The sequence below is a fragment of the Zea mays genome, chromosome 5 (genome assembly GCF_902167145.1).
Source record: "Zea mays cultivar B73 chromosome 5, Zm-B73-REFERENCE-NAM-5.0, whole genome shotgun sequence".
Lineage (NCBI taxonomy): Eukaryota > Viridiplantae > Streptophyta > Magnoliopsida > Poales > Poaceae > Zea > Zea mays.
In genome coordinates, this window is record NC_050100.1 from 167,178,141 (window position 1) to 167,199,189 (window position 21,049).

At 45.5% G+C, this 21,049-nt stretch overlaps 1 protein-coding gene across 1 annotated transcript; it reads right to left on the bottom strand.

Annotated features, from left to right (window-relative positions):
- Positions 1–11,326: 11,326 nt before the first annotated feature.
- Positions 11,327–16,932, bottom strand: LOC107548104 (uncharacterized). Its single transcript, NM_001323021.1, has 2 exons — positions 16,431–16,932; positions 11,327–11,910 (listed from the first exon to the last, which is right to left on the bottom strand). Exons 1-2 carry the CDS (start codon positions 16,840–16,842, stop codon positions 11,534–11,536), a joined length of 789 nt encoding a protein of 262 aa, NP_001309950.1. The 5' UTR covers positions 16,843–16,932; the 3' UTR covers positions 11,327–11,533.
- Positions 16,933–21,049: the final 4,117 nt, after the last annotated feature.

The following is a 21,049-nucleotide window of genomic DNA, read 5'->3' on the forward strand; positions in this document are numbered from 1 at the left end:
ACAAGAGCTAGCATTCATTGCAAAGCACACCAAAAGAGATCAAATCCTCTCCCAACTCCACACAAAGCCCTAGTGACTAGAGAGAGTGATTTGTAGTGTTTATTTGAGCTCTTGCGCTTGGATCGCTTCTTTTTCTTTGGCATTCTTTCTTGTGATCAAACACTCACTTGTAATTGAGGCAAGAGACACCAATCGTGTGGTGGTCCTTGCGGGAAGTTCGATTCCCAAGTAATTTGAGAAAGAGAAGCTCACTCGGTCCGAGGGACCGTTTGAGAGAGAGAAGGGTTGAAAGAGACCCGGCCTTCGTGGCCTCCTCAACGGGGAGTAGGTTTGAGAGAACCGAACCTCGGTAAAACAAATCCGCGTGTCTCACTTCATTATTCGCTTGCGATTTGTTTTGCGCCCTCTCTTGCGGACTTGATTATATTTCTAGCGCTAACCCGGCTTGTAGTTGTGATTATTTTTGAGATTTTCAGTTTCGCCCTATTCACCCCCCCTCTAGGCGACTTTCAATTGGTATCAGAGCCCGGTGCTTCATTAGAGCCTAACCGCTCGAAGTGATGTCGGGAGATCACACCAAGAGGGAGATGGAGACCGGCGACAAGCCCACTACAAGCCAAGGGAGCACTTCATCGGAAGAGTCCCGCACCAAGAGGAAGGAGAAGAAGAAGGTCTCCTCCAAAGGAAAGGAGAAAAGATCTTCTTCACACCACGAAGAAAAGAAGAAGGACTCCTCCAAAGGAAAGGAGAAAATATCTTCTTCACATCACAAAGAGAAGAAGGAAAAATCTTCTTCCCACAAGCCGCATCGGAGTGGGGACAAGAAGAAGAGGATGAGGAAGGTGGTCTACTACGAGACCGATTCTTCATCGACATCCACCTCCAGCTCCAACGCGGCGTCCGTAACTTCTAAGCGCCAAGAGCGCAAGAAGTTTAGTAAGATCCCCTTACACTATCCCCGCACATCTAGACATACTCCATTACTTTCCGTTCCATTAGGCAAACCGCCAACTTTTGATGGCGAAGATTATGCTAGGTGGAGTGATTTAATGAAATTTCATCTAACCTCACTCCACAAAAGTATATGGAATGTTGTTGAGTTTGGAGCACAGGTACCATCAATAGGGGATGAGGATTATGATACGGACGAAGTGGCCCAAATCGAGCACTTCAACTCCCAAGCCACAACCATTCTCCTCGCCTCTCTAAGCAAGGAGGAATACAACAAAGTGCAAGGGTTGAAGAATGCAAAGGAGATTTGGGACCTACTCAAGACGGCGCACGAGGGTGATGAACTCACCAAGATCACCAAGCGGGAAACGATCGAGGGGGAGCTCGGTCGCTTTCGTCTTCGCCAAGGGGAGGAGCCACAAGATATGTACAACCGGCTCAAAACCTTGGTGAACCAAGTGCGCAACCTTGGGAGCAAAAAGTGGGACGACCACGAGGTGGTTAAGGTTATTTTAAGAGCTCTTATTTTCCTTAACCCTACTCAAGTTCAATTAATTCGTGGTAATCCTAGATATCCACTAATGACCCCCGAGGAAGTTATCGGGAATTTTGTGAGCTTTGAATGTATGATCAAGGGCTCAAAGAAGATCAACGAGCTTGATGATCCCTCCACGTCCGAGGCGCAACCGGTGGCCTTCAAGGCAACGGAAGAGAAGAAGGAGGAGTCTACACCAAGTAGACAACCAATTGACGCCTCCAAGCTCGACAATGAGGAGATGGCTTTAATCATCAAAAGCTTTCGCCAAATCCTCAAGCAACAGAGGGGGAAGGACTACAAACCCCGCTCCAAGAAAGTGTGCTACAAATGTGGTAAGCCCGGTCATTTTATTGCAAAATGTCCTATGTCTAGTGACAGTGACAGGGGCGACGACAAGAAGGGAAAGAGGAGAGAAAAGAAGAAGTACTACAAGAAGAAGGGCGGCGATGCCCATGTTTGCCGGGAATGGGACTCCGACGAGAGCTCCACCGAGTCCTCCTCCGACGAGGACGCCGCCAACATCGCCGTCACCAAGGGACTCCTCTTCCCCAACATCGGCCACAAGTGCCTCATGGCAAAGGACGGCAAAAGGAAGAAGGTTAAATCTAAATCCTCCACTAAATATGAATCTTCTAGTGATGATAATGCTAGTGGTGAGGAAGACAATTTGCATAACCTTTTTGCCAACCTTAACATGGAACAAAAAGAAAAATTAAATGAGCTAATTAGTGCTATCCATGAAAAGGATGATCTCTTGGACTCCCAAGAGGATTTCCTAATCAAGGAAAACAAGAAACATGTTAAGGTTAAAAACGCTTATGCTCTAGAGGTAGAAAAATGTGAAAAATTGTCTAGTGAGCTAAGCACTTGCCATGAGACCATTAACAACCTTAGAAATGAAAATGCTAGATTAATTGCTAAGGTTGATTTTCATGTTTGTATTGATTCAATTCCCAATCTTAGAAATGATAATGATGATTTGCTTGCTAAGATTAAGGAATTGAATGAGTCTCTTGCTAGCCTTAGAGTAGAAAATGAAAATTTGATTGCTAAGGCTAAAAATTTTGATGTTTGCAATACTATTATTTCCGACCTTAGAACTAAGAATGATATGTTACATGCTAAGGTTGTAGAACTAAAATCTTGCAAACCCTCTACATCTAATGTTGAGCATGTTTCTATTTGTACTAGATGTAGAGATGTTGATATCAATGCTATTCATGATCACATGGCTTTAATTAAACAACAAAATGATCATATAGCATTATTAGATGCAAAAATTGCTGAGCATAACTTAGAAAATGATAAGTTTAAATTTGCTAGAAGTATGCTCTATAATGGGAGACGCCCTGGCATCAAGGATGGCATTGGCTACCAAAGGGGAGACAATGTCAAACTTAATGCCCCTCCTAAGAACTTGTCTAACTTTGTTAAGGGCAAGGCTCCCATGCCTCAAGATAACGAGGGTTACATTTTATACCCTGCCGGTTATCCTGAGAGCAAAATTAGGAAAATTCATTCTAGGAAGTCTCACTCTGGCCATAATCATGCTTTTATGTATAAGGGTGAGACATCTAGTTCTAGGCAACCAACCCGTGCCAAGTTGCCTAGAAAGAAAACTCCTAATGCATCAAATGATCATGCTATTTCATTTAAAACTTTTGATGCTTCTTATGTGCTTACTAGCAAATCCGGCAAGGTAGTTGCCAAATTTGTTGGGGGCAAACACAAGGGATCAAAGACTTGTGTTTGGGTACCCAAAGTTCTTGTTTCTAATGCTAAAGGACCCAAAACCGTTTGGGTACCTAAAGTCAAGAACTAAAATTGTTTTGTAGGTTTATGCATCCGGGGGATCAAGTTGGATACTCGACAGCGGGTGCACAAACCACATGACAGGGGAGAAAAAGATGTTCTCCTCATATGAGAAAAACCAAGATCCCCAACGAGCTATCACATTCGGGGATGGAAATCAAGGTTTGGTCAAAGGATTGGGTAAAATTGCTATATCACCTGACCATACTATTTCCAATTTTTTCTTGTAGATTCTTTAGATTACAATTTGCTTTCTGTATCCCAATTATGTCAAATGGGCTACAACTGTCTATTTACTGATATAGGTGTTACTGTCTTTAGAAGAAGTGATGATTCAATAGCATTTAAGGGAGTGTTAGAGGGTCAGCTATACTTGGTAGATTTTGATAGAGCTGAACTCGACACTTGCTTGGTTGCTAAGACTAACTTGGGTTGGCTCTGGCACCGCCGACTAGCCCATGTTGGAATGAAGAATCTTCACAAGCTTCTAAAGGGAGAACACATTTTAGGACTAACCAATGTTCATTTTGAGAAAGACAGGATTTGTAGCGCATGCCAAGCCGGGAAGCAAGTTGGCACTCATCATCCACACAAGAACATCATGACTAGTGACAGGCCACTGGAGCTCCTACACATGGACCTATTCGGCCCGATCGCTTACATAAGCATCGGCGGGAGTAAGTACTGTCTAGTTATTGTGGATGATTATTCTCGCTTCACTTGGGTGTTCTTTTTGCAGGACAAATCTCATACCCAAGAGACCTTAAAGGGATTCTTGAGACGGGCTCAAAATGAGTTCGGCTTAAGGATCAAGAAAATTAGAAGCGATAATGGGACGGAGTTCAAGAACTCTCAAATTGAAGGCTTCCTTGAGGAGGAGGGCATCAAGCATGAGTTCTCTTCTCCCTACACTCCACAACAAAATGGTGTAGTGGAGAGGAAGAATCGAACTCTATTGGACATGGCAAGAACCATGCTTGATGAGTACAAGACATCGGATCGGTTTTGGGCCGAAGCGGTCAACACCGCTTGCTACGCCATCAACCGGTTATATCTTCACCGAATCCTCAAGAAGACATCCTATGAACTCCTAACCGGTAAAAAGCCAAATATTTCATATTTTAGAGTTTTTGGTAGCAAATGTTTTATACTTGTTAAAAGAGGTAGAAAATCTAAATTTGCTCCTAAAACTGTAGAAGGCTTTTTACTAGGATATGACTCAAACACAAGGGCATATAGAGTTTTTAACAAGTCCTCAGGACTTGTTGAAGTTTCTTGTGATGTTGTGTTTGATGAGACTAACGGCTCTCAAGTAGAGCAAGTTGATCTTGATGAGATAGGTGAAGAACAGGCTCCATGCATAGCGCTAAGGAACATGTCCATTAGGGATGTGTGTCCTATGGAATCCGAAGAGCCTCCACATGCACAAGATCAACCATCCTCCTCCATGCAAGCATCTCCACCAACTCAAATTGAGGATGAGGCTCAAGATGTTGAACAAGAAGATCAAGAAGATGAGCCACCTCAAAATGACGGCAACGATCAAGGGGGAGATGCAAATGATGAAGACAAGGAGGATGAACAACCAAGGCCGCCACACCCAAGAGTCCACCAAGCAATACAACGAGATCACCCCGTCGACACCATCCTCGGCGACATTCATAAGGGGGTAACTACTCGATCTCGTGTTGCACATTTTTGTGAACATTACTCTTTTGTTTCCTCTATTGAGCCACACAGGGTAGAGGAAGCACTTCAAGATTCGGATTGGGTGATGGCGATGCAAGAGGAGCTCAACAATTTCTCAAGGAATGAGGTATGGCATTTAGTTCCACGTCCTAATCAAAATGTTGTAGGAACCAAGTGGGTCTTCCGCAACAAGCAAGACAAGCATGGTGTGGTGACAAGGAATAAAGCTCGACTCGTGGCCAAGGGGTATTCACAAGTCGAAGGTTTGGATTTTGGTGAAACCTATGCACCCGTAGCCAGGCTTGAGTCAATTCGCATATTATTGGCCTATGCTACTTACCATGGCTTCAAGCTTTATCAAATGGACGTGAAGAGTGCCTTCCTCAATGGACCAATCAAGGAGGAGGTCTATGTTGAGCAACCTCCCGGCTTTGAAGACAGTGAGTACCCTAACCATGTTTATAGGCTCTCTAAGGCGCTTTATGGGCTCAAGCAAGCCCCAAGAGCATGGTATGAATGCCTTAGAGATTTCCTTATTGCAAATGGCTTCAAAGTCGGCAAAGCCGATCCTACTTTATTCACCAAAACACTTGATAGTGATTTGTTTGTATGCCAAATTTATGTTGATGATATTATATTTGGGTCTACTAACAAATCTACATGTGAAGAATTTAGTAGGATCATGACACAGAAATTCGAGATGTCTATGATGGGGGAGTTGAAGTATTTTCTAGGATTTCAAGTCAAACAACTCCAAGAGGGCACATTCATTTGCCAAACAAAGTATACTCAAGACATTCTAAGCAAGTTTGGAATGAAGGATGCCAAGCCCATCAAGACTCCCATGGGAACAAATGGGCATCTCGACCTCGACACGGGAGGTAAGTCCGTGGATCAAAAGGTATACCGGTCGATGATTGGTTCATTGCTTTATTTATGTGCATCTCGACCAGACATTATGCTTTCCGTATGCATGTGTGCAAGATTCCAAGCCGACCCTAAGGAATCACACCTTACGGTCGTAAAACGAATCTTGAGATATTTGGCTTACTCCTAAGTTTGGGCTTTGGTACCCTCGGGGATCGACTTTTGATTTGATTGGTTATTCGGATGCCGATTGGGCGGGGTGTAAGATTAATAGGAAGAGCACATCGGGGACTTGCCAGTTCTTGGGAAGATCCTTGGTGTCATGGGCTTCAAAGAAGCAAAATTCGGTCGCTCTTTCTACCGCCGAAGCCGAGTATATTGTCGCAGGCCATTGTTGCGCGCAATTGCTTTGGATGAGGCAAACCCTGCGGGACTACGGTTACAAACTAACCAAAGTTCCTCTTCTATGTGATAATGAGAGTGCAATCCGCATGGCGGATAATCCCGTTGAGCATAGCCGCACTAAACACATAGCCATTCGGTATCATTTTCTTAGGGATCACCAACAAAAGGGGGATATCGAGATTTCATACATTAACACTAAAGATCAATTGGCCGATATCTTTACCAAGCCACTTGGTGAACAATCTTTTACCAGACTTAGGCATGAGCTTAATATTCTTGATTCTAGGAATTTCTTTTGCTAATTTGCACACATAGCTCATAAATATACCTTTGATCATGTCTCTTTTATATATGCTATGACTACTGTGTTTTCAAGTGTATTTCAAACCAAGTCATAGGTATATTGAAAGGGAATTGGAGTCTTCGGCGAAGACAAAGGCTTCCACTCCACTCTACTACTCATCCTTCGCCGTCACTCCGAGCATTTCTCTCCAACTTTGGTATAATCTTCACTCATTTATTTTATGACCAAAGGAGGAGAAAGTACTTCGAACGGCTTATATCTCACTCAAAGTTTCCGTTTTTGGCGATTCATGCCAAAGGGGGAGAAAATATGAGCCCAAAGCAAAAGGACCGCACCACCACCCTAAATTTTAAAATTAATGGTTTTCAATTGGAAAATTTCAATTGGTATCTCTTTGTGTTCTAAATTGGAAAATTTCAATTGGTATCTCTTTGTGTTCTAAAGGGGGAGCAAGTAGTATCTTCAAAACTTAATATCTCAAAACCCTCTTGAACACTAAGAGGAGAATTTATTTGAGGGGGAGTTTTGTTTAGTCAAAGGAAAAGCATTTGAAACAAGGGGAGAAAATTTTAAACTTGAATTGCCCAATATGTTACAACAGGATTTGCAAAAACAAAACATATGGTGCAAATGTGGTCCAATATGTTAAAAACAAAGAAGCAATCCATGCACATCATGTAAGTATTTATATTGGCTCAATTCCAAGCAACCTTTGCACTTACATTATGCAAACTAGTTCAATTATGCACGTTTATATTTGCTTTGGTTTGTGTTGGCATCAATCACCAAAAAGGGGGAGATTGAAAGGGAATTAGGCTTACACCTAGTTCCTAAATAATTTTGGTGGTTGAATTGCCCAACACAAATCTTTGGACTAACTAGTTTGCTCTAGTGTATAAGTCATACAGGTGCAAAAGGTTCACACTTAGCCAATAAAAAGACCAAGTGTTGGGTTCAACAAAAGGGCAAAGGAGCAACCAAAGGCCCCTCTGGTCTGGCGCACCGGACTATCCGGTGTGCCACCGGACAGTGTCCGGTGCACCAGAGGACTTCAGCTCAAACTCGTCGCCCTCGGGAATTTCGAGAGGCCACTCCGCTATAATTCACCGGACTGTCCGGTGTGCACTGGACATGTCCGGTGCTCCAAGGAAGAGTCGCCTCCGGAACTCGCCTGCCTCGGGTTTTCACTTCGGCTGCTCCGCTAAAATTCACCGGACTGTCCGGTGTACATCGGACTGTCCGGTGTAACGGCGGGGCAACGGCTATTTCGGCGCCAACGGCTTCCTGCGACGCATTTAATGCGCGCCAGAAGCGCGCAGTCGTCAGGCACGCGGGAGCAGGCGCACCGGACATTGAACAGTACATGTCCGGTGTGCACCAGACATCCAGGCGGGCCCAGAAGACAGAACCCCAACGGTCGATCCAACGGCTATTTGGTGACGTGGCTGTCGCACCGGACATGTCCGGTGTGCACCGGACTGTCCGGTGCACCATACGACAGACAGCCTCCACCAAACGGCTAGTTTGGTGGTTGGGGCTATAAATACCCCCAACCACCCCACATTCAAGGCATCCAAGTTTTCCAGCTTCCAACCACTATACAAGAGCTAGCATTCATTGCAAAGCACACCAAAAGAGATCAAATCCTCTCCCAACTCCACACAAAGCCCTAGTGACTAGAGAGAGTGATTTGTAGTGTTTATTTGAGCTCTTGCGCTTGGATCGCTTCTTTTTCTTTGGCATTCTTTCTTGTGATCAAACACTCACTTGTAATTGAGGCAAGAGACACCAATCGTGTGGTGGTCCTTGCGGGAAGTTTGATTCCCAAGTAATTTGAGAAAGAGAAGCTCACTCGGTCCGAGGGACCGTTTGAGAGAGGGAAGGGTTGAAAGAGACCCGGCCTTCGTGGCCTCCTCAACGGGGAGTAGGTTTGAGAGAACCGAACCTCGGTAAAACAAATCCGCGTGTCTCACTTCATTATTCGGTTGCGATTTGTTTTGCGCCCTCTCTTGCGGACTTGATTATATTTCTAACGCTAACCCGGGTTGTAGTTGTGATTATTTTTGAGATTTTCAGTTTCGCCCTATTCACCCCCCCCTCTAGGCGACTTTCAGCCCTGCTTCCTCGTCGACCTTGGCCTGCATCTCGCGGATTTGCTCGAGCTGTGTGTCTTGACCCCCCGCAGGGACTGGGACCACAGCTAGCTCCTGCGGGATGTCAACGCGAGATGCGGGCCCAGGGGGATCACCAACCTCCAGCATGCCGAGATGGTTGCCTTCGTCGTTATCTCCCTGATCGACGTGGAAACATTCGCGACTCGGGCCATAACCCTCGTCGTCAAGGCCGTGGCCATCGTCAGAGCAACCGGAGAGGCAGTGGTCACATGCGGACATGAAGTCCCGCATGGTACTGGGATCACCGAGGCCAGAGAAATCCCAACCGAAGTCGGGGTCGTCCTCTTCCTCGGAACCCGCCGGTCCAGAGGTTGAGACAGCTGTCAGTCGGTCCTAGGTTGACCACATATGGTACCCCGGAAGGTTTGGATACGCCCTTGCGAAAGCGCTCACCGAAGCGAGGTCGCTAGGTGGATCGAAGCTGAATCGAAAGGGAACAGGGTGGAATACGGACGGTACCTCTTGGTCGATGGATGGTGGTGAAGTCGCATCGGGGACGGAACGCACCGTCGTCTCAGGTACGAGGCTAACGCCTAGCAGGTCCTTTGCGAGGGTGCTGGCGTCATCAGCCCGCTTGGGGCTAGCACGTTGCGGGGAAGCGACGCTCGTCGTTGTCTCAGGCGCGAGGACAACACCCGACATGTCCCCCGGAGGAGTGCCGGCATCGTCGACTCGCTCTGGTCCGACAACCGATAAGGTGCCGCCTCCTGCGTGGCCACGGTTGCCCTGTCTCCGTCTCCTCCGGCGAGGAGGGTGGCGGGGACGACCCAGGTGTTCCTCTTCCACCGCGGGGAGATGTCGTCGTCGAGTTCGCCGCCGCCGGGCGAGCCGACTGTCGTTGTTGTCGTGCTGCGAGGGGAGGAGTACCATGTCGTAGCTGCCGTCAAGGGACATGAACTCGAGACTCTCGAAGCGGGGCACCGTCCCGGGCTGAAGAGGTTGCTGAAGTCTACCCATCTGGAACTCAACGGGAAAGTGTTCGTTAACACGCAGAAGCCCCCTACCTGGCGCGCCAACTGTCGGTGTTTTAGACCCGGGGGGTCCCTGGACCGACTAGTAAATTTATCGCTGTGTGTCCCTGCCCAGATGGGTTAGTGCGAGATGGAACACAAGGGGGGAATGAGACTTGTATTATCCTGCACCAGGGTGCTCGTAGTAGGGGTTACAAGCGTTGCGAGAGAGCGAGAGCGAGAGAGCGAGCACGAGAGAGAGAGGGTCCGGCCCTGCTCGTCTTCTCCCGTCCCTTTGTCGTGCGTCTACTCGTCTCTGTTCTGCCGTCCCTCCCTTCGTGGGGCCCTGGACACCCCCTTTTATAGACACAAGGAGATGCCCAGCTGTACAATGGGGGTGTAGCTTGGAGCTAACGTGGCTGGCAGGGAAGTGCCCTGAGCCCTGTACAGATAATAACGTGGTCGTCGGGGGAGCGCCTTGAGCCCTGTAGAGGTAGTAACGTGGCCGTTGGAGAAGTGTCTTGAGCCCTGTAACAGCACAGTTGTTGGCGCTGCATGGATCCTGCTGACGTCTCCTTGCTTCCGTAGGGGGCTTGAGAACCACCGACGTCATGGACGCACGCGAGGAGTCATCATTGCCTGTTACCGGGGTAAGCTAGATGGGACGCCGGTCTTGTTCCTTCGTAGCCTGAGCTAGCTAGGAGTAGGGTAATGATGTATCCCTTGTGGCGCGGTCGCTCTGAGCCCGAGGTTGGGCGAGGCGGCGGCTCCTCCGAGGCCGAGGCCGAGGCCCAGGGTCGGGCGAGGACGTGACTCTTCCCGAGGCCGAGGCTGAGGCCGAGCCTTGGGTCGGGCGAGGTAGAGATCTCCTCCCGAGGCCGAGGCCTGAGGTCGGGCGAGGCGGAGCTTCCTATTGCGCCCGAGGCTGAACTTGGCTGTTGTTGGTTTCACCGGGGTGGTTGGCACAGCAGCCGGAGCGGGGCGAGTGGCGCTGTTTTCCTGTCAGATCGGTCAGTGAAAGGGCGAAGTGACTGCGGTCACTTCGACCCTGCCGACTGAGGCGCGCGTGTCAGGATAAGGTGTCAGGCGATCCCAGCATTGAATGCGCATGCAATACGGTCGGCTGGTAAGGCGATTTGGCCAAGGTCGCTTGCACGACAAGGCTTGCCTTTGGCTGAGCTGAGGGTGTGCTCACTGCCTGAGGAGACCCTCGGGCGAGACGTGAATTCGTCCGGGACTACTGTTCCCGCCCGAGGCCGGGCTCGGACAAGACGAGATCGCGTCCCTTGGTAGGCGAAGCTTTGACTTTGATCCGAACTGTCAGTCTTTATGGTTTGCTCCGAAGGTGTTTATCAGCCGTGTTTAGAAGTGTTGGGGGTACCCCTAATTACGGTACACGACAGTGTCGGTCATGCAGCATGATCGGTGTTTACCAGCCATGTTTAGGAGTGTTAAGGGTACCCCTAATTACGGTACCCGACAGTGTCGGTCATGCAACATGATCGGGAGCGTGGCAACCAAACACCCACTCGCATGCCACGAGCCTGGACGGATAGGACGTGGCAACCAATCAGGCGATTACTGCACGACGGTAAGCAATGGCACCATTCACAGAACACAGTACAGGTGAAATTTGCAGAACATAATGTCCATTGGGTTGGGTAAAAAGACACAAGACATTCCTGCACGTGTCCCCATGCTCACAACAACAATGAACAAAAAAATTTGGGACGTAACAGATCAAACCCAGCACAAGTTAGATTTCAACGCAAAACATCTAGTATTTGGGCACCTTTATTTACTTCCTCGTCCATTCAACTGGACGAGTGAGGGCAACAGGCTGTTACAGGGGGATGGAGAACGACTTCTTCAGCTTCTCTACCTCCAGATAAGCGTTAGAGTAAGGCAGGAACTCCGAGAAATGGCTCTGCATCAGATCGTTGATGGCAGTTGCCAGCTTCGGAATCTCCATGATCTCCTCATTGGTCAGCTTCCGAACGAACCTGGCCGGGCTTCCAGCCCAGAGCTCGCCGGTCGGAATCCGCCTTCCTGGGGGCAATACAGAGCCAGCTTCGAGGATCGAGTTGGTCTCCACCAGCGAACCTTCCATGAGGACAGAGTGCTGGCCAATGATGCACTCAGGCTCGATGGTGCAAGAGCGCAACAGACAGTAGGCGCCCACTGTCACGTACCGGTCCACGAGTGTCTCAGCTGGAAGCCCTGCAAACAGCACAAATTTACGCTGAGATCAAATCCAGCCTTGCCTAACAGGTACCATACAGCGTATGGACATTATTATTACAGTACAAGTACAAGGTGGTGCAAATCTAAAAATTCCTTTTGATGATACCTTAGAGCAAGTTGGTTTCTGGTGGGGGAAAAGTATTCACATGTGTCCAGAACAAAGTTGCTTAAACAGAGGGGGGGTGGAATAATAAGGTACAGTGGTGTCTATTGGATAGACCCAATGGTGATCAAGTCAGGACTAAGTCTTATTTTTATGAAATAGCAGTGCTTATTTTTGCAACTCATGCATTATTTTTCGTAAAAATGGCAAGGTGTGCAGATGATAGATAGATTTACTGGGTAGGCAAGTTCACAAGCATCATTATGTGTTTAAGCAGTCACAGATCACACACGGCGACTTCTAAGACAAAAAAAAAATCACCAACAAAGATCATTGATTTAACACTAATAGAGATTCTCAATCCATCTACACTTGAGGTCCATGCCATGTGGTAAGGCTACATGTTCAGAGTAAAAGGAGATATACCACCCAGAAACTATAATTCACAACTTTATTCTAACAAATGTTTACAGCTTCTAGTAGAAGGCAACCTTATGATGAAAAAAATATATGAAAAAAAAACACATGGACCACTAGGAGACACCTACCTAAAATAAAATACACATATAGTGATGTAAACATGACATTCAACAAAAAAAAACGGCATGGAGTACAACAGATGAGAGAGTTTGATGGTATACTTATGTATAAGAGCGCAAGTCTAGCAGAAAAACAGTTTCAGCATTAAATTTAGTTTGCAGAAAATAAAATCAAAATCCTCAGTCCAGTAGGCACACGTATCATGGTTTTTAAGGCGGTACAGCAAGGAGTGCAGATCTACCCACCTTACAACGTCTAGGCAACACCTAGGTGTTCATAAGGCAAGGTGAGGCAACGTTTTGGAATGTATTCTGTGCTCATGAAGCTTTCATGGTTATACTTATATGAGCACTACAAATCTGGTGCATCCGTGAGCAATCCAACAATACCAATAAATTTTCACTTACCTCATGTGCTACCAAAGCCGAGGTGGAAGGGAGTAAGTGAAAAACTGCCGGTCTTGTTGGATTGCTTACAAATGCACCACGTGCTCATATGAGCATGAAGGCTCCTATACGTTCCCTTCTAAGAAATAGGAAAATAGCAGCAGAGAATAGACAAGAAAAATAGAAGAAAAAAGGAAAAAAGACAAACCAGAAAAGGGCAAATGAAAATATAAGTGATTGGCCTTAGCCCGCGAGTGCCCTCTTGTACTTATCCCTTCTCAGGTCATCTTTTTTTTCGAAAACGCAGGAGATTTGTGTATCATTATATTAAGAAAAATAGGTGAGGCAAAAAGAAACCTCGTACAACTCCACACAAACCCACATACACTAGATTATAGGAAGACAATTAACAACAAAAGACATCTAGACCCGTGACCTAAAGATTACCGACGGGTTCACTGGAGCATAAGGATGCTAGATAAATCACTGGCTCCAGCCCTACACCAGAGATGAGACTCATACTGGCTCCAGCCCTACACCAGAGATGAGACTCATCCTTAACCCAATTGATGACCATGCTGAACCTAGGCTGCACACCATTAAATACACAACGGTTGCGGTGATTCCAGATAGCCCAAGCCCTTGTGCAGCCCCTTGTATGCTGGATCAGCAGGAGGTGCGGCAACTCCTCCCCACCAATCCTCCAAGGAAGAGCTCTCAAGGTTAGGAGCAAGGTGCTGCAACCCAACATATTTCATAATCTGAAACCAGACTTCCCGTGAGAAAACGCAGGAGACCAGCAAATGGTTTAGTGTCTCTTCCTCTTGATCACACAGGGTACAAAATTGAGGGTGAGGCAGTCCTTTCTTTGCTAGGCGGTCAGCTGTCCAGCAGCGACCGTGAGCCACAAGCCACATGCAGCGCTGCTGCATCTCCTCCCTCAGTTCATGCAACCACGCACACAGGTGCAGGCGCGCAGCACCACTCTCCCTCCCTCGGTGATGCTCTTGGCTGCACACCCTCAGCCTGCCCTCCGCTCTCCTTCAGATCCCCATCTCAATCAACCGCCGCCTCAGTTGCAGATGACCCAGGCAGCACCAGATTTAGTGGAGATGAGCAAGGAGGCAGCTGCATGGCCTTTCCCTATAGTTTTCCTCTGTTTTGCCTCCAGGCTCCATTCCATGGATATCTTGCTACTTTTGGCTAGGTATCAAGGATGCCTTACTCCCTGCAAGCGCCTCGTCGCCTAGGAGAAGCCGTAAAAACACTGCACAGTATCATTCATGGGGAGCAATCCATAGCAGTTCATTCTAGATTCTAGAATGCACAAACTTCCGAGGTTACCATGCTCAGAATCTAAAACTTCAACTAACATTATAAAAGCTAAATGTTAAGTCACCAATAACAGTTTAATTTGGTTACTCATGTGAAACTGCATATATTCTCATTAGCCAAATTAAATTGTTAAGATGTGTTCCAGGTAAGAAGTCAGCAAAATCTTATGGAACAATTTATGGAACTCTCATTCGAGAAAAAAAACAATTTATGGAACTCTGTTCAACACCATTCAAAAGCCTACACAGGCTTACTAATAATATAGCACAAAGGAATCATGTTAATAAGCACAAAGGAATCAGGAAAAAAAATAAAACCTTGAATTTGTACTTCGAGTTGCCTGATGCTGGTGACCTCATGTTAATAAGCAACTAAAACAATAGATCCGTCAAACATCTTTATCATCTCAGAAACTGGTTTACTAGTATTTCTACTACAGAAATTCCAATGAAGTAACCATGGTGACCCCTTCCTAAAGAAAAAATATTCTCTAAAGCATCCAAAAACCAAAGGTTTCGTTACAATCAAAATATTACGATGATCTGTTTTATTGCTGTTCCGGTTAGTGTTTTCATTCTGGCCTCAGTTTAGGCCTTTCCCACTTGATGTTGATGAAACACTGATCCACATATATTGGCATTAAGTGACAGAGCCAAAAGAATATATTGATAAGCCCATTCAGCATGTGCTTGTCCCGTATAAGGATCGTTCTGTATAGAAAGCAAAGAACAGAGTAATGATGAATTTCAGGTACTAAAAATTCCTTTTGTTATAGATGAAAGAACTAGATAAGGGTAAACAAGGTGCAAGAGGAGAAAGTTTTATCTGTTACTACGAAATATTTATGGGTAGACCTAATGAGCAGAAAAAGTATATTCTTATTTACCACGAATTAGAAAAAAAAAAAGGTTGAAGGAGGAATTCTTTGGAGATAACCCACATGAACATGAACCCAACCGGAATCAGTTCTATTGTAGTGGAGGAAAGTTAAGGTTGTTCAGTGAAGAGACTTGCAGAACAACAAGAAACAAGAGTGATAGTGACGCAGGGGATGAGAGCTTTGTGCCACAGGCAATAGAAGTACAAACCAGAAAATGCCAAAAAAAAATGGACACATCTAATAGTTATGAGGCCCATGTGAGAAGAGTGACACAACTAGCACAATATTTGAGTAAACCAAACTCTTCAGTACTACGAAAAAGAGTAAACCGAACTTCCATAGCTGTCTGACATAGCTCCCTCGAATTGTAAAGTACCTTTTGATATCATATAGCAATACAAGTTCAGGGACCAGTGTAGTACATGGAAGCTCCAATAAGGGTCATCACTACTATCAGAAAATTATTGTGAGATGTGAGAAGAAATGGTATATCAACAAAACCGATTGTGGCTCATTGCCTCATTGAATGGGTTAAAGATAGTAACTTCGATATTTAGCATAACAAAACAGTAAAATACATAGATTGAAAACAGCTAAGTGCACCTCAGATTTCCATGAAACAGCTTGTAAACACACTCACATGCAGCCTAGTTAACATGAACCCTTTTTTCCATCTAAGGCTTGTTCGGTTATTCCCATTTCACGTGGATTGGATGGGATTGGAAAAAAAATATGAAGAACTTTGAGTCTTTGACTTGTTTGGGATTTAAACCCACTCAATCCCGCTCAATCCACATGGATTGAGATCAAACAGAACAGGCCCTAAATGAGTCAGAGATTAACTTAACGTGGCTAGTGTAATTGGATAGCTCTAGCTACAAGAGCATTGTTCTACTTGTAGCTAAGTACACTAACTAGAGAAAAGAATCATGGAAACACGGTCCAAGCTCCATAAGAACCGGCACACAGTAACAATTCATACGAGAGAAACCATGGAATAGAGCAAATACCAATTCCAATTTGCACACAAAATTCGTAAATCATTCAGGTCAACTCTTCAGAAACACAAATACACAATGGTTCAGTTCAGGATCAAGCTGAGAAAGGCATCACCAAATTACAAGCCACGCCCGATTCTTCACTACAGAGCCGAAACAAAAATAGTCCCGCTGCGTCCTAGATCACGTAAGGAGTTCAGGAAACAGTCCTAGGCCTAGCAACCAGATCTAGCATTTTGAGTGATGACGATTACCTGTGGGAGCCGTCCATGCGGCATGGAGGACGCATCGCTCCTGTACGTTGGCGCAGAAGCCGAGCGTGATCTTGTTGAGGTCCCCCCGCAGGACGGCGCCGCTCCAGACGGAGGCGCCGTCGTGGACGGTGACCTGGCCGGCAAGCACGGCCTCGGGGGCTACGTAAGCGTCCACGGCCACCTTGGGCATCCATTGTCCCAGCGGAACAAGCTTCCTCTGCCCGCGGTAGTCCCACCGCACCCGATCCGCGCCCACGGCCGCGGCGCCGGCCGCGCTGGGCGGCGGCGGCGGGGCGGATGCCGCGACAGAGGCTGTGGAGGTTACTGAGAGGAGGCGCCGGAGGGAGGGCGCCGCGGCGGTAGCGGAAATGGTGGCGCGTCGGGAGAGGCGCGCGAGGGAGGTGGCCGCCATGGTGGTGGACTGGTGGTAGTCGCCGGAGGTGGAGAGGTGCGGCCGTGCGCCTGGGGGAGTGGGCGGAGCGTGTGATGGGTTCGTGCGGACACTCACGACCATCTGGTGGGCCGGATGTTTGGGCTGGGCTGTTAGCCTGTTACGTTCAAATTGGCCTGCGCAGTGTGAATGTGTGGTCCAGTTATAGACGGTCAAATGGGTCGTAACTGTCGGTCCGAGATACGACCCATTTAATAGTATCGAGGTATATATTGTGACTTTTTAACATATGGTCAGCCAAGTTCAAACGGTGGGAGAATGGGAAACGGTTTGATGCCAATAAACGCAATGTGTTAAGGGCAACAGTGTTTTTCTCCGTCCCCCGCAATGGTACAGTATAGGGATATTTATAGGTAACCGAGGGCCGACCCTGTCTCGCCAAAGACGAGTGTACCCTCAGTTACCTATGTTATCCCTAGAATATTCCCCTAGGTGGGTTATGACGGGTCATTACAGCGTAATCAATTACAAACATGGGCGGTCCATCAGCCCTGCCAGCATGGCGGCCTACGATCGGGACAGGACCCTGTAACATGGGCCGACTATACATGGCCATCTCAAAGAAGAAAGCTCACTCGGTCTAAGTGACCGTTCGAGAGAGGGAAATGGTTGAAAGAGACCCGGTCTTTGTGATCACCTCAACGGGGACTAGGTTCTTTGGAACCGAACCTCCGTAAAATAAATCACTGGGTCATCCGCTTTATTTCTTGGTTGATTTGTTTTCCCCTCTCTCCCAGACTCTGATTTTATTCTAACGCTAACCTCGGCTTGTAGTGTGTTTAAAGTTGTAAAATTCAGTTTCCGCCTATCCACCCCCCTTAGGCGACTTTCAGGCTTCATACTCCAAAGTCCATCAGTAACCCTAAAGTTCTGTCTAATTTTGGATCTAAGAGTTAGGCTTCCTTCCCCTTAAGTGTGTGACCTTATAGGTTCACATACATATAGACATGGCCCAAGTACTCTTACTTGGCCCAATAAATGACAGCGGCCTCTAGCAAGACATGTCAACTCCTATGCGCACGTAAAGATCATATCAGACGAACCATTGCAACAATACATACATGATGTTCCCTTTGTCTCACGATATTTGGTCTGGCTCTAAGCTGACCTCTCTTTCTCGATAACGTGAATTAGAATCCTTTCATTTGTTAACACTTAACCCTGGCACGGCTATGCAATTCTTGATCCAATCACTTGAGGGGCCCAAAAATATCTCTCTCAAGAAGAGAGGGACAAATTCTATCTTGACTGACCATGCCTCAGCATGATTCCTGATAAACCCAAAACTACCTTTATAACTACCAAGTTACGGAGTAGCGTTTAATAGTCCCTAAGTAAGTCAATTCACATCTTGAGAACATACAACAATCTCAGGTATAAGGACACAATATACATGTTGCAAAAGAGAACTATATTACAATCTCATGTTGGGTCGGTCAGCCTCATGTCATACATGCGCCCACATTGTTACTTTAACATCTCCATGTCCATGACTTATGAAATGTAGTTATCAACTAATACATGTGCTAGTCATCGACTCTAACTAGGGACATCATTTAGAATGACCATACAAGTAAAGAATCTCACAAACAATTTACATAATTGCTAATTAATACAAGGTGTCTTTCATGGATATTCAATTAAACAATATATATCATGGATACAAAGAAATATGCTCATCTTTATGATTATCTCTAGGACATATTTCTAACACTTGTTAGCAAGGACCGTCCGGGATTAGATTAGTTCGAGCGAGAGTCTGGATTTGTGGATTTGTTGCGAAATATTGCTCGTTTATTGCGTTATATTTACTTCGCTTAGGATAAGGTCCAGACCTCCTCCCCTAAATAAGAAAGGGCACGACCGATTAAGATACACAATCCAATTGAACCAATCTATTTACATTACTTAATTATATGTATACCCCAATCCAATCGAACCAATCTATTTACATTACTTAAGTATATGTATGCCCTAGGTCCGTCTAGTTGTAGTTACCCAATCTCAATATTCACCTCTTCAGCTCCATGTCGTATAGAAGCGTTTTAGGTGGCCTGCTAATCCTAAAACAACTCTACTATCTCTCTTATCTCTCCTCCCTAATAGATCCCTCCTAAAAGACGTGATCTAGGTTCAACACGAAACCCTCTGCACATAATGGTTCGCCAACACATGGACAGTCCGTGTGCATGTAGAGAAGACCAGAGTTCTCTATACTATCATGAACGTTTCAATGCCCAATCGCAGACCATCTAGTGACCTACAACAGACGCTCTTCTGTCAGCGTCATGGACAATCCGCCAGCTCGAGAAAACTCCCCAAAGTTCTACATTCCTAGGGATCGTTAGTATTTAGCAAAAAGACGACAACAATAACTTAACCTATAACCATGTATAACTAATCAGTTTCAACCAGTTTCAACTTTGTAAAACCCACGTAACTAAATTTCCTTCACACTCATAACCTTCCTAAATTCACTAAACAAATTGTACCCACACATAACACGCCCTTAAATCCAAGAGTTCAGATCACTGCATAACCCATCTCTTTAGAGCAACTTCAATAGTTCTCTAAAAAACTTCTCTAATCAGTATTTTAGAGAGTTTGGCTAAAAACACCTCTCCAACAATTCTCTAAATTAACTTCTTAAATTTAGCCACTTCGGTTTTAACCTCATTTGTTCTCCAAATGTGGCTATACTATCCCAACTCCCGAAAGTATTGTGCCACCATTTTTTTTGTTCCACGCCATTTTTCTACTGGTACAGTGGTACTGTCTCTATTCCCAAAAGGCAAAGATGAGATGAGGACTGACAGTTTTCAGGACGTTGCAGCAAAATATTCGTGCGAACCTTTGTTGGTAGATACAGGGAAAAAAGATGTGGCACAACCTTTGTTAGTTTCTAGCAAAAATCGATCACAGGTAGCACAAAGTAACGATGGCACGAGGCCTCTGATGGTGTAGGGTTTTATACGGGAGTTTTTCTATTCAATTAAAACAGATAGACCCACTAAATACATTTAGAACAGATTTACCTCCCTACGTATCAGGAACTATTGGAGACCAAGTATTTTTTTCCTTCGAAAATTAATTTACCAACTTACTAAACATCTATTTAGGGAGCTATTTTTTAAAAAACTATTGGAGTTGCTCTTATTACTCAAATCCAATGTCCAATATTATTTAGATCATTCTTCCTCTCTCATCCCACACCGCACAGTAACCACACATAACCATAGGCATCACCTGCGACTCTATCACGTTCCCCACCTTCCGGACTCTATCACCTTCCCCTTCCGAGGATCATGGTGTTTAGACTAGTCACCCCAAGATCATAGGGGGTATTTGGTTTAAGGAATCCCTCTATCCAAAATGAGGTAGAGCTAGGTCTATTTCTCAAATTTGGTGGGATGATCTCATTCCTCATATTAGTACTAACTAACTAATTATAAGGAATGAGATGATGATGAATCAACTTATTTCATTCTACAAACCAAACAAAAAAAAGTTGAGCAGTAAGAAGATGATGGACTAGTTAATTCCTCAAACCAAACATCCTAATAGTGTTTGTGTTTAGACTAGTCAAAGGGTATATAAAAACCATATTAATTAGAAGATCTTTCGAGGGATCCCATATTAATTAGAAGATCTTTCGAGGGATCTTTAGAGAGTTATCTTTCAAGATAGACGGACTATTCGAGCAAAGAACCCATGAGTCTTTATTCATAACTATATTTAAGACACAAAGACTAGATTATATCATAGTCTCTTAGCTGTATTTATTTATATACTTAAAAATAAAAAGGGTTCTAACGGCCTAGAAGAGCCGAGACCAAAAGAGACCCTTGGACCTCGTCGCTAGAGCTTCCTCGAGGCCCCTTCGGCACCTACATTTGCAAAGCGATATGGACCTCCCCCTCGCCAGAGGCTTCGTCTCCAAGCAAGCACCGACAACCAGAAGTGTTAATGAGCTATATAAAATTAATTTAAGCATCGGACTGGATCTTATTTGAATCGGGCTGTATTTCTATTTGATTTTAAACTAAAATTAATTAAGAACACAAATAAATCCATACCAAAAAACTTGACACTGATCTTCGTATCTTCGTGATGTAGTCCACGAACACCAACGAGTCCAACAGCTAAAGTATATCCATAATTAATTCCA